Below are 14,820 nucleotides of genomic sequence, written 5' to 3'. Positions count from 1 at the left end.
AAAGAAAGGACGTTTGTGACAGCTGTGTAGTAATGGAAAGAGGCTCATGTTAAGAGAAAAATAAGAGAGCAAAAAATGGGGTGTATACTATTTCATTTTGTTAAAAAAAAATAGGACTCACTATGCATTGAGAAAGCTGACACTCCAAAATGTTAACATTGGTTATCTCCAGATGACAATATTATGGGTGATTTTTTTCTTCCCTTTTCTTTGTATTTCAGTGTTTATGATTTCCTACAACAAGCATGGGTATAACTTTTGAGATATAAAAATTGTTAATTGGCAAATGGAAAAAAAAACACTTAAATTTCTGCTATGTTCTAAAGGTTGACGAAGGCACAATTTAAGTGGAGATAAAAAAATCATTAAGCCAATTTCTCTAATGAGAATCACTTAAAATCCAACTATTTCTGGAAAACAATAGAATAAAAGGAGGTATAGAGGAAAGCACTGATGTGCAGTGTGCCAGCCAACATAGTGGCAAGGGCTATGCTCTGCAGACACGGATAGTTTGAAAGCCCGGTGTTTCACAAACAGCAAAAAAGTATATAGGCTATGTTCCCAAGACCAGAAAAAAGAAAACTCATATGGTACATCTGGTCCACCCAGTAGATCCTACTCATCAAGGAGTAAGCTTTGGGGTTTACTTTGTTTACATCTTTTTCATTTTGTTATCCCTACTTTTAACAACTGCAGGACCTTTTCATCTGTACCATGATTTAGAATTCCCTCATCACTCCCTCTCTGGAGGATGACACAAAAGGAGAGAGAAAACCACTCAGCACAGAATTATTGCAGTACCAGCTAGAGGTGAAAGAAAGATGGGATAACCATATTCAAGTGGATGAAATGTAGTTTGTTTTTTAATAAAAGTAAAATAAAACCTTAACAGTATCATGGAAGAGTAGCTTTTATAAGAATCTAAAATGTCGACACAGTCAAAATCTACTCCTGAAATATTTCTCGAAGCCCCTAGTCGAGGAAGTCCCTAGGGCCTTCCCTGTTGTAACTGACTGGACTTTCCTTTAATTCTCTCGTGTCATGAATTTGTCACATGCAAATTCCAAGGACTCCACCTATGAGCCCTCACTAATCTTAATCTCCTACAAACCAGTTTTCAGTTTCCCAATCTCATCCCTCATTGTCGGTTTTAATCTCTTTGAATGTAAAACCAGAATGTGTATCAGTCATTTACTGAGAGGATGTCCTGTGCCCACAAGGAATGCCTACTGTAAGAGTAGGAAGGCTTCCTGTAGGTGGTGGCTCAAACTGTGTCCCAAACAATTAGGAATGCTTCGATGAGGGGAGGCATTCCAGACTAGAGAAACATGATCCGAGAAGGTGGAAAGCAAGGGGAGAGAAGTGATCTGTAGGGTAACGGAGCTCAGCAAGGAAGGAAGTGGAAATAAGAAAAGAGAGGTTAATTATTGGCCAATTACAGAGGGTTTTGAAAGCCAGTCAGGGGTTAGATACAACACGATCAACAAGAGGCATCACTATGTTTTCTTGGGTGGAAGATCTGAAGCCAATGGTAGAGCTTTGTAAGACTGGGCTCATGGCAATGGGCAGAAAGAGCTGGAGTGGAGAAGGGAGGAGAGGGCCTAGGGCACCCCACTGTAGTGACAGGGGAGGGAGATAGCGGCCTTCTCCGCTGGTTGCCTCATCCCAGCAACTCTTTGGTAGGTCTCCAGTTCAGGGCCAAGTTGGTACCCGTGGCTAGTGGCAAGAGAGTAAAATGAATGAAAAAAGACCTCCAAGGACGGATGCCATAAAGGAAGGTATAGGATGCCGGCAGAGAAGGGAGCATGGAGTGGGGGGAAGGGGACGCAATGATTTTGGTGGCAACAATGACTTCCAGACTGACAGCAAGTAGAGATCCTTGCTTATTCTTCCTCCACCAAGCATCTGCCCCCAAGGATGGAGACTTGCTTTCTCCTCCCCCTCCTTCTGATCTTTACCTTATCCTCTCCGTGCCCAGATTTCACTCCTGCGGTCCTTATTAGCCTTCAGAACCACAGCAAGAAGGCTACAGGAACTCCGAAATCCGAAATCCGGAGCTAGTTTAGAAACGCTTTTCTGGAGCTCAGTGCTAAGAACCTCCTCCTCCTCCTCCCTCCTCCTACCTCCTCCCCACCACCAGCCTCACAGCTGACAGTATTGAGCCCTTCACGCCCTTCCTCTCATTTACTCCTCGCATCCTCCCGCGAGATAGGAATTATCTGGCCCACTTGACGGTTTCCAAGGTCCCACAGCCAGGAAGTGGCGGAGGCCCAGAGCGAACCCAGGTCTGGGTTCCTAATTCTCACACACGATAGCTGGGCCGAGGTCCAGGGTGTTCTAAGTCCACCGCAAGGGTCATGACTCAGTGTCCCCTTCCTAGTAAAAGGCTCTTTGAAACTCTGGCCGGGATCCCTCTACGCTTTCTTCTGATGTGGCTTCACCAAGTTCCGTGCCTCTCGCTCCATCTGAGTGAACCTAGATCCGCCTGCCAGCCTCATGGCCTCTCACATTTAGTTAACAAGCACGTAATGCACATTTGCTATTTCCATCGGTGTGAAATTAACTGCCTCTTTGTGGTGTGTCTAAACCACGCATTATTCAAACTTGGGCACACACATGCCACTTCCTTGGTCAGCGGAGGACGTTGCAGATAAAAAACAGGAACATTTTTGTTGTTGTTTAATTGAAGTGTTTCATGTATGTGGCAATCATAGGGGATTAGTTTTAATTCAAAAGGGTGAATGAATGATAGGCCTGAATCAAAATGGGCCAGTCGTACTATAACATTCGAACATCTTTTTAACAGAAACGTATATATAGGATGGCAGAGCAATTAAGAAGAAGTGCCAATCATTATAAATTACTTAATTCCTTAAAATGATTAATTGACTTTTATTAAGGGGATAAATTATGGATACACTGACTTTATGGGGAGCTAGGTGGGTACTTGAGCAGTTCAGTGGAACTTTGACCCTCTCTGCTGGATCTAAAAGCTAGGATTTGCAAACTTAACAATGAGATAAATATCAGCTTATAGGGGAAACAAATAATTCAATATCTCCTCATTGCTGCAAAGAACTGGGTATTAAAATATTGTTTTAGAAATGAGAGAGGATCGTGGATCCTTTAGAAGCACTTGGCTTTTCCGATGTCAGAGATATTTTTTAAATGTTTCTTTCTCTTTTTCTTGAAGCTACAATGTCACGATGATCCTAACACACTATCTAAAGCTATAGGCCATTCTCCACCCTTCCATCTTACGTGGGGCCTCAGCAGGCAGTCTCGAGATTCAAAACACCGAAGCACTGCAAATTCCGAGCCTCCCCTGTGGCTACTGAGAGATCACAAACTTGACAGACCCTGTTGCTCCTTGTGGTCAGAGCTCTCTCTTCCATCGTACATCCTCCTTGTTTTCTACCCCTGCTAAGTGTTTGGTGACCTCAGTTTGAGATGTGCCAGGAACCCAGTCCTCTTCAAAGAGGCTACCTGAGAAAGCATGTCTTTTAGCTGTGCTGACAATCTCATTTGAGAAGCCCTGGTGAACGCAGGCCTTCATGCTCATATTATTAAAATTGTCACAAGTACTGAAAAATCTTCTCCCAGATGCTGGTCTGTGGCCCTAGCACAGGAATTGCCAATGTGAGTTTTGTGATTCTTGGATTAATAAAGGAGGGGCATGCTGACATTTTAAAAAAGAGACCCAGAAAAAACTAGTATTAAATTTACAGAATTCAAAACATACATTTATATACTATTTTCTTTCCTGCTTTCCTTTCTCTGGAACAAGGAATATGACTAAAGGAAACTCTAAAAAGTTTGAAAAAGCACCACTGTGACATATTTGTCCAAATGTGATCCAGCCCAAGGCTGGTGAATTTTAGAAATTTGGACACCTAGCATTAAATTCTAGGACTCTGGGAATAGAACTGACACATTTTATGCTACAGTATCTGCCACCAAATTTGGAATGGAATTTTAACATTAAATATGAATGGAGAATCTCAAATTGCTAAATTATACTAATCTCAGTCAATAAAATAAATATATGTACATTGAATCGTTAAATTATAAATCTTCATATTTATATACATTTCAAGCACCAGGAAGCTCTCCAGCTATAGCCAAGAATAAAAAATAATTGTTCTTTTGTTTTTCCTACCTTGGAGAATAAAAAACCCTGAGTAATCATTTTGTTTTAAAATATACAATCTAAAAATAGAGTATTTAAATACGTCTACATATTTAATGATATATTCGCATGCATATTTTAAATATACATAGTACATACACACAGATACACATATATCAATATAATAAATACCAAAAGGTTCTCAGAAGAAATTTTATCTGTGAGCTGATTCAAAGCAAAAGTAACAGGCTAAAATTCCCAAACATGTAGACGGAGGCCACGGGAAGACCCTATGGCACTTTATACAAGCACTTCATACCCAGAAGCCTATTTTTAAGCCTAATAATAGAAATGTCATCACATATCATAATGCAATAAAATAAAAGTGATTTCTTACTGAATACTGGGAAAGACGTATTTCCTTTTAACACTTGGAACTCTTGTTCTAGTCGTCTCCGTAAATCTATTTGTTCAAATAAAACCTTCTGAAGTTCTTCTAATAAAGAAAAACAGAAGAGTCATTTTACTAATCTTTACAAATAACTCTCCAGAGAACTGTTATATATGGCAATTTATTATTATAAGACAAAATATTTTACCAGTTTAAAAAGTGTTGCATAGACATAGGATAGATTTTGTGCAGAAATCCATGAATATAAATCAATGTAATATATTATTTTAAAGTATTATATTACAGTGTCATGTATTGATTGATATGTATGCATTAATCTCAATTATATCCACCCAATGGTCCATATATTATTCATATGTTGCTTGTCAAGCTTAAAATATGGTGTAGAACAAAAATATCCTCCTATTATCTCCATGGTCTTTTGAAGCTATGAGAAGTTCTACAGAATTAAAACTTTTCTTTACCTTTCCCCATATTCTCAACATCCTTTTTGAGTGAATGAGGTGAATTTGTCTCTTGCGTGTGTTCACCTTTAAAAAAAAGGAGAAAAAAATATTGGTTCTGTGTAGTCTGTTTTCTGAAAGATTTTCTTTTTTAAAAAAATATTGTATTTATTTGAGAGAGAGGGAGAGGAAGAGAGAACTCAAGCAGACTCAGCACGGAGCACCGGCCCAACACGGGGCTGGTTCTCACAACCCTGAGATCATGACCTGAGCTGAAACCAAGAGTCAGATGCTCAACTGACTGAGCCACTCAGGTGCCCCTCTTTTCATTTTCTTTTACTATCTGTGAAGGAGCTTGGTTAATAATGACTTGAAAGTGAAAGTTCTCAGAACCAAATGTTGTCCTCACTTTCTCATGTGCAAATCCCCTGACGCAGCGCGGGAGCTACAAGAGGATGCCGTCCACCTAACCTGAAGGGGCAGCCCCCTCCCAGCCCCCACCGCTACCTAGCCTCTCCAAGGCAGGTACTTGCTAGCTGGGCACAGAAGGAGGTTGAATTGTTAACACATCTGGAAGAATTCCGATCAGAGTTCCTCTCTTCCAGAAACGAAGGAGCCTAGGGGCAAGTGGAAGACTCTCAAGGTTGTGGAGGCAGAAACCACCTGCCTTCTTGGGTCATCACAATTTGGGGCAGTTAGAAAGAAACAGGAGGCGGCTTTTGTCGTCCTCGGGAGAGAACGCATAAGCCTGGAGCGATTTCTTAATAATTGATAGTTGGTTGTTTTTTTAATCAACCTAAAACAGAGGCGTGAAATAAGTCATGTTACTTTGTAGTATCTCATGCTTGTTGATTGTTTCGGAACTACTCAGTCTTCAACCAATAAAGACTAGATTGTGGGTAAAGGTCAGATACTGTTCTTACCTATTTTGTTTATGTGCTAACTAGAATGATGGCAAGCTAAGAAAATGTATTTATGGACAGTCATAAGTTGAGTCTACATAATCTAGAAGACATAAATAAACCAAAGGAATCTAAGCATTTAGCTAGCCAGAATTTGTTTTTCTAATTTCAACCTGCTATCTGCAAACATCCACACAAGGATATAATTAAGCTTTCCATTTTCATGTACAATAGTCCAGACAAAGTTGCCTTCAGGTTTCACGATTCCCTCTTCGTTGACCCCCTGGAGTAGCTCATTCCTCTGTTTCCATGGTCTTATCTGCTTACTCATGTTCCATATCCCCCAGTCTTTGTGCTACTTGAAGGCAGGGGTTCTGTGTTTCCTTCACGGCCAGTGCCTAGCAAAATACCAGACACTGAATAGGTATTCAAGAAAGTGTTTTCAGTTGTTACTGAAAGGAACCCCAGGAGATCATAAGTTCTACACTATGGCGGGCCAGAATGTATCACTTCAATTTTCTCCTCACTGTTCACGCATTTCCCTTCCTCAGCAAGAAACAGAATGTAATGACCCCAGGCACTTGTAGGAATACTGGGCGATTTCGCCATCAAGGTAAACATTCCTGCAAAAAGGGAAACAGAATTTCTTCATGAAGGAGTGGCCTACGGTGTCAAGGACAGACAGGAATATTTTTAACGTGATATTATAAATGGTGCTTCTGCATTCTACCCAATGACCGTGGGGAGTTAGTATTCGCAGGAATGAGTGGATGCATATACGTCTATAGGTAGATACATGTATGTGAATTTACATATATGCAAATATTCCTGCACACGTGCATAGTGATGAAAAGGTGCTTCCTTTTCCCGTCATCAGGACAATCCTATCTTAGGCATCCCCGAGTTCCTTAATGACGGGCATTTTCTCTACTACCTAGATCATAAATGTATGACCTCATTCTCACTTTGGTCTTGGACATGACCTCTATTGGCTTTGAGCATTAAAACCTTGGCTTTCTTCTTCATATAGAATAATGAAAATATCTGTGAAGCATTTTATATATACACTTCAATCTAATTCCTATAAAATTCTACCATCTAAAAGAAGAGTAACATGAAGGTTGATAATAAAGTATAAATATATAAACCAAGAATAATGGTATTTTGAAATGAAAATAAATGCATATTATGTGCAGTTTTATCTCTGTTTACTCCAGTCTCAGTCAACCACTTAAACGCATAGCCGTTTCATACTCACATACAATACTGAGTCTGAACAAGAGAAGAAACAAGCATGCGTGTACCTCTGCATCCACCTACAGGGCAGAGTGAGACTTCACCATCCCAGCCACTTGAAACACGATTTAAATGGGATTGTTTGTTTCTGAATAGGCAACTCTGGAAGCTGTGTCCTTATCACATTACAGACCTTTTGATTCATGAGTGTATTTTATAGACTGTTTATCTTACATTTTAGTTGGATAATTAAATTTAAAAATTGAAATATGTAAACATGCATTTCTTTTCTACTTCACAGTTAGGAGGTTCACATAGGTGTGAAACCATTAAACAAATAGCTAGTTATGGAAACTACATTAACCACACACAAATCTACCGATGATATTAATAAGTTTTTCTCTTCATCGGCTTCGTGGAGCTTTTATTAATATTTTACAACGGTGTCTCTCTCAAATAGATATATGCTGGCAATCTCCTGGTAAAACCTGCCAATGTGGAGCTTGGAAGATTTCAAAGATCTCACTTATAAAGGTTTTTTTTTTTTTTAATGGTTTAAATGTTAGGTAAATAAAGAGCACAGACACTTCAGTTACCTTTTGTATATCTTTTACTGGACTGTTGCCTTTTGTATATTACTAATCTGTGAAACCAGATTGTTAATGGTGGTTAAAAATGACCTCTGGGAGCCTGGATATGTTTGTTCACTATTACTGCTAATGTTTTCCATCTGGTTAAAAAAAAAAAGTAGTCTAATACTAGATTAAATAAATGAGATTTAGTTGACAATGAGCTTCCAATTTTTATAAATATTCCATTAGGCTAAATGCATTTTACTTTTCCAAAATTAATGAATGGTTTTGGAGACATCCAAAAATTACAACCTTCTCACTCTATTTCCCCTTTAAAAAAAAAAAGTAACAAAAAAGCAGGAGGAGATCTTCATTGTGTAGAGTGATAGGGGGAAAATTATAATATGGAAGGATTATTTTTCTTAGAGGCCAGTCCTAAAATATATCATTAATTCAGACTGCAAAAGATAATAGTTGGGTGGCCTAGAGTTAGGGAGTAATGGATAATAAGGGCATAAAATGCATCCAGTGGACTGATGTGATCAGAAGCTGCCACTCCGGGACATGCCTGCAGCAGGATTCTACAAGTGCATGTTCATGGAGCCAGTTTGCTGTGACTCGCACCGCTGCCCATGAATCTAGGTGCTCAGGGCAGCATGGTGCCACATCTGGGAAACTACACCCCTGCAGCGCAAGCCGGAGAGCCTGGGGTCACATGCTTCCTGCTCCCAAGGTCTCTCCAGGATCACCAGGTACCAGTGGTCCCACATTCCAGGTGAAAGTTCCACCCCACGCTTGGTTCTGCCCTCACAGAGCCAGCAGAAACTGGAAGGGCAGGAGGACTGGGCAGGAGAATATGCCACAGTAAAGCAGGCACGAGCAGTAAAAAGCAAATGAGGGGGAAAGGGGAATATCCAGTGGAAAACAAAACAAAACCAAACAAATCCAAACAGGCAACCGATTCATTAGCACCACCTTTCAAGGTACAAGGGTAATTACTTTCTCTTAAGTATCATGACACACCTCTGCTTAAGAAACTCAGTGGCTTCCCATGGTCTACACTGCATAATTCACTCTAGATTCCCCTGTGCCAATGCCTCTAGGTTCTCCTGTAACCTTGTTCCATTCTGCTACACCCAGCTGCCTTTCTCTATCAGCAAGCACAAACCCTTTCCTCTGCTTGGGTCTTTAGTCTTCATATCTGCTGGCTTGGCCTTCTGTCTTAACCCTTCCCAAGGTTCCCCACCCCCTCCGCCCCAGCCCTGCCTGTCCACCCAAGGCCCCTACTCTTCCATCAAGTCTTTCTCAACATCAGCAAATGCTGCTGAGCCATTCCTTCCTGGGCTCAAGTTCCAAGTGTTCATTGTCTTTACTCTATCGCCTGACATTGCAAGGTTTCAGCTCTGTAAGTCCAGTTTCCCCCAGCTAGATAATTTGCTTTTGGAGGGCAGAGAGACCTTACCCAGCAGGTCACCCCATCATCTCTACCTCAGGGAGGGGCACAAACACTGTTTGCTCTTAACTTAATTCAATCTGGTTTGCAAAAGAAATACCAAGCAATGCTGCTTTGAATTCTCCATTGTCACAAGGCTGTTTAAGCACTAACTCATTCCTACAAATGAAAAAAGCACATTTTGATCCATTCAGATAGTTGAAGACATACTCTATATTTTTGGTTTACTGGGAAAGTTTGTGATGTTTCAATTTTTCTTTCTGTCAGACATTTTGAAATTTGCTTTCAGAGTAAAATCATAGCACTGACTTTTAACCAAGACACGAAAATATTAATGTATTAATGTATATGTCAGCTGTGGCCTCCAAGAGTAAAAATACCTTACATTTTCAGAGCTTATTTAGTTTTAAGAGCCAAATGAAGGTCAGATGACCTGTTAAGTTGGTGGTCATGGGACAGGACAAAAAGCTGATTAAATAGATAATTACTCTTCTCAGGCTAAAACTTGAATTTAAGAAACAAGAGCATTTAGATATTGTACCCCGCATGCATATAGGGTTTGCGAAGTATGAAGGGTACAATATGAAATGTATTCTTCATTTGGATGAAGAGTTAAAGTGTTGACATTCACCCATCCCTTCTATGGAAATATCCTCTCTCTCACTTCCTCCTCAGGTCTCTACTCCCTGGAGCCTGGAACCAGCATTCAGAGGCACTGCCCCAGGCAACAGCCCCAGGGCCTGAGCTGCTTATCACTATAAGGGCTTCTATGTTCCTTTGGGACTGTTGTTGACAACATCTGATGACAAACATTTGGAGAAAATGTTCCCATTGTGCAAAGAAAGGGTTTCATTTAATTGTACACTGAAGGATAAATTTAGTCAATGAAACTATTTTGGTTTGGGGTTGTGCCTCTACATAAGGCAGGTGTGTCCTCTAACATTTAGATGAGCAGTGAAGATTTCAGTCAAACATCCAGATGTTTCCAGAGTTGGTGGGTGGGCTCTCCAGTGCTACCCTACTTGCTCCAGGGCCAGGGAGCAGATCCTGGAAGAGCAGTTGTGATTGTGGAGATTGTGGTTGTTCCTGAATGATGGTGGCGTTAGGGCTGGACTGAGGTTCTCAGCCTCCTAACTCTCTGCCTCTGCCTCCTAACAGCATCTGCCCAGGACCTGGCCTTCTGTGGAACAGACTCCACTTATACATGTTTAACTCCCAAATAAACGCTGAATTCTAATAATTAACCTTAGTTTTATATTCTGGTTTTAATGTCAATTTCCAGGAATTTTTACTTTCTCTTTTCTTACAACCAATCTTAGAGATACAATGGGGATGGGGTCAAAGTTCATCTGCAGTAAGCATAACTAGTACATTTAACAATTACCAGAATGTAGCACAACATATGGTTTAGAGAAGTTTTTAAGAACACTTTGCATTAGGGCATTAAAAAATCAATGACACAGAAAGCAAGGTTAAATAGTTTTCTCCTCTATCAGTAGGACATAGACTTCTGCCAATTTCTTGGTGTTAAATTCTACATTAAATTCTTCCCCTGTGACGTTTGGCACTTCAGTGAGGTCACAGAACAGAGAGAAAAGAAAATCAATACCCCTGGAGAGGGTATGCTACCGAATGAACTAACTAAATATTAACTCCATTAGCAGGGGAAAAAAAGGAGTAAGAACAAAATTAATACTAGGGAAATTATAGCAAACTGAGAGTTACAGCAAACTTTATATTTCACAATAAAAATTTGTTGCAAGTTTGTATACACATTCCTTCTTGAATTAGTATATCTTGAGTTCATTTAAAATTCTCTGGAGTTTCAGAACTTGTGCTTTCAATAAATGCTATTTTTCTTCTGGAGAATTCTTTACTGTCCTTCTCTATCTCCTTAAATTTCATATACATTTTTTAAAAAAAACCATTAGTAAGGGGGGGATTTTTTTAATAAATAAAAAGAGACTGATATCTGAAATATGGAGATAATTTAATTTTGAATACATATATTGAAAAACCTCAAAATTCATTGTTCACTAAAATGTCTACAGTAATTCAGAAGTGGGAGATTTTATCGAATTTTACAGGGCACAAAGCAATTAAGGTATTTATCCAAAGTCACCTAGTGAGAGAATTAAAACTCAGATCTACCAGTTGTACTTCCTAGAATTTTTCTTCTTCTTCTTTTCCTTTTTAAAAAAAATCATAAGCATGTTCTAAGATTGAATGGAATAATAAATCAGAGTGCTTCATTCGCTATATATTCATGAGAAGTGTAACTGCTTCTTACTATTCTCAGAAATCCGTCCATAGCATATTAAGTACACTAGAGAATCATACCAGTGAAATCAAATTGATTTTAAAACTTCTATACATATAACAAGATGCAGCCACGCTCAGAGTCCAATGGTGCCAGCGTTTCTACAATGAAATGTATTGAAATCGGGGATGACTCCACTTCCGTGATTTCCTTGACCTGCCATAGCTTTGAGCTGTCTCACCAGCTTACCCCACTGCATTCAATTTCAAATCACTTAACTTCACTAAAGTTATTCAAAATGGATATGCAAAACCTTACTCTGGGATTGCAAGCAAAATGCTGTCATTTATATTTTTCAGTAGGTAATATTTTGACCAAACTACCAACCCCCCTAAACTATATAACTTGGCTTTAAGCCATGGGTCTAATTTTAAAGAGACCTATGGATAGAAGTTCTACAGGCTTCTGAGGAATTTTGGCTGCTTAAAAACTTCATATTTTGGCCTTCTATTTATATAGAAATACACTACCTGCTGTGTGTAAGGCTAATGATTATTAGCAGGGAAGTTCTTAAAAATTCATTTGAAGATATTATCCTTTGGATTCCTGAAAAGTAATAGTTACTAATAAGGCTGACAGGTTGAAGGGAGGGCAGCCCAGGTGGCTCAGTGGTTTAGCGCTGCCTTTGGCCCAAGGCGTCATCCTGGAGACCTGGGATGGAGTCCTACGTCAGGCTCCCTGCATGGAGTCTGCTTCTCCCTCTACCTGTGTCTCTGCCTCTCTCTCTGTGTGTCTCTCATGAATAAATAAATAAAATCTTAAAAAGAAAAAAAGGTTGGAGACTAAATTTAATTAAAGTGATGAACTAAAAAAAAAAAAAACAACACAAAACTGGACTTAAGTATTGTTGCTAAACTGCACTTACACTGGAAAACAATTGAGGCTAGAATCCATATTTTAAAGATATATCTATACCTTTACTTGTTTTGAGAAAGGACATAGAAATTCCTTGATAATGGCCACAGGAGTGAAAAATTCAAATCAAAATAAAAAATTGCACCCTTAGATAATTTGAAAAGACATTTCATTTTTCTATGTTATACTGAATATGTGCTGACATAAAATCCTGGTATTTTCCAATAATAATGATTGAATTAAACACTGGCTAAAGGAATACACAGTTCCATAAACCTTATCTGACCGATATTATAGGATTCATTTGGCATTACAGGTTATTTGGCATTCCCTTCTTTTAATTGGAAGCAACCAGAGGACATAGATTGGTATGGATTCTATCTCTGAATTCCCAGTGCCTAGCAAAGCATCTAGCACAGGATAGGCATTTGGAAGTACTTGCGGAGTAATTGAGCAGATTAATAAATTAATGTGATCATTTAGAGTGGAAGTTAACAGTTGTTGCATGGGAAGAAATATTCCCATTCATGAACAGAGTGTTCTGGATAAAACATTCTACTGCTACCACTTCAAAGCAGCTAATCACAGGTCTTCATAATTTTATTGGGTCTTCTGGATTTTTGACGCTTTGCAAAATGAATAAATTCTTGGAGTCTGATCACAAGTAAATACATTTAATACCAAAACACTGGCTAAGTAGGTGCTCACTCTGGGATTTTCTCAAAAAGGCATTTCAATACAAAGACCATGAGCTAATCTTCCCTGCAAAACAGGACAGCTGAAGGTACACCAAGGTTAGTCTTACAACAATCCAAACTCCTTAACATTTTTTGGGCTTAAAACATCATCTCCACATGCTCAGCAAAAGGACCAAAAGGATGAAATTCTTCTGACCCAAGATTCCAAGATAAATTTAACAAAATGAGCATTCGTTCATTTCAGTAATATTTGTCATCTCTTCCATGACCCACCTGTCTCCCATTCAATATAGTATAATATAATAAAACCTACTACCTACACACATTTCTGAATAATGTGAGAATAAAATTGTAATATGGAAAATCAATGTGGAGCAAGTGTCTCTGGGAATCTGTATCAAATTAATTATTGTGAGGAAGGGACTAGTAATATACCAATAGTATGACTTGGTATTATTACCAACATAACTATTGACTGTACTACCCTGAGCTCCAGGCACTGTGGAATTTTTATGTATACACTGATCCTGACTATACTTTTCCTTAGTTCCTTTTGGCATTTGTATTTCTGTATGAATATCAAACAACAGTGGATTCCGTGGTTTCTATCCATTCTGGAGTTCTGATGGCTTTTCAGGGTTTACTGAACTTACTAAGCATGGGGGAACCAAACCACTTCCAAGGACAAGAGGAACATGTTCTCAGATGGAACCAGCCTACCCGTCCAAATTGGAGGAAGATGGAGAAATTCAGTTTTTAACAGATCTACAGGGACTATTAATATACATGAAGAGAACATAACTGTGAAGGAATCAGTATGTTTCAAAACTTTAGATTTCTGATGGGTATGCACATTTGTTAAAATGAGAACTTGAAAATTTTATAAAAAATATGAATACTAGCTATTAAGTGTCATGTAGGAATTAAAAAATTCCTAAGAAGAAATTATTTCCGTTTGTGGAATTTGGATTTTCTCATTAAATCTATGGAAATTCCTTTAAATTGTAGCAATTTAAATGTCAAACTATCTCATACTTTTGTTCAAATAATTGCTACCTCTTGAAAAGCTATACATATTTTACATCTTTTATAGAATATTTACAAATTTTTATTTCCTTCAAAATTTGCACCCGAATAGAGTAACAGCTTAGCACAAGCAGACTTACGATGATTATGAAGTGTAAGGTCTGGTGCGAATTATTCTTTAAATGTGTTATTTTATATTAAATGCATGTACACTACAATTTGAGCTTTAATATCACCAACAGCCGACTCCGAAATAAAAACTTCTGAATCCAACCTTAAAATTAATGCAAGCAAATTACAGTGTACTAATTTTAACAAGCTCTACTACATTAAAACCTGTCTTAAGATTAGTAAATCAAAAGTGGAGTCCATGTCCTGCCTCTGAATGGACTACATTACTAAAAAATACACAGTTGCGGCTATATGAAAGTTTTCTTATTTTACTGGACTTTGAGCTTCGTGGGGCCTCCTCACAAAACGAGGTCATACATAAAATAAAACAAAACCAAATAAAATTTCCCCCTCGCAGAGGAAGTGATTGATAGTGCCACCAGGATGTGACACAGCTTTTAAATTCTCTGAGCTTGGTGTATTTTGGTAGAAGGGTATGAGAATTACCTAAGTGCTCACTGCTTGTACAGCACAGACCCAACACAGGCCTCCCTCCACTTCAGCTGTTGAAACAGCCCGAGTTAATTTGCATTCACCAGAGTACATAGAGACTCCCATCTGCGGTTTCCAGGCATGGGAGAAATTGGGCTACTTTTAAATCTA

At 38.8% G+C, this 14,820-nt stretch overlaps 1 protein-coding gene across 1 annotated transcript in view; it reads right to left on the bottom strand.

Annotated features, from left to right (window-relative positions):
* Positions 1-14,820, bottom strand: part of SKOR2 (SKI family transcriptional corepressor 2) — a 32,800-nt gene that overhangs the window by 12,065 nt on the left and 5,915 nt on the right. The window contains exons 4-5 of the mRNA XM_055324605.1: positions 5,006-5,071; positions 4,527-4,625 (exon numbers count right to left, since the gene is read on the bottom strand). Coding sequence (XP_055180580.1) covers positions 4,527-4,625; positions 5,006-5,071 — 165 coding nt within the window. The remainder of the gene's footprint in view (positions 1-4,526; positions 4,626-5,005; positions 5,072-14,820) is intronic.

The sequence above is a fragment of the Nyctereutes procyonoides genome, unplaced genomic scaffold (genome assembly GCF_905146905.1).
Source record: "Nyctereutes procyonoides isolate TBG_1078 unplaced genomic scaffold, NYPRO_anot_genome, whole genome shotgun sequence".
Taxonomy (NCBI): domain Eukaryota; kingdom Metazoa; phylum Chordata; class Mammalia; order Carnivora; family Canidae; genus Nyctereutes; species Nyctereutes procyonoides.
The sequence above is the reverse complement of the archived record's forward strand: the minus strand, read 5'-3'. Positions and strand labels throughout refer to the sequence as shown.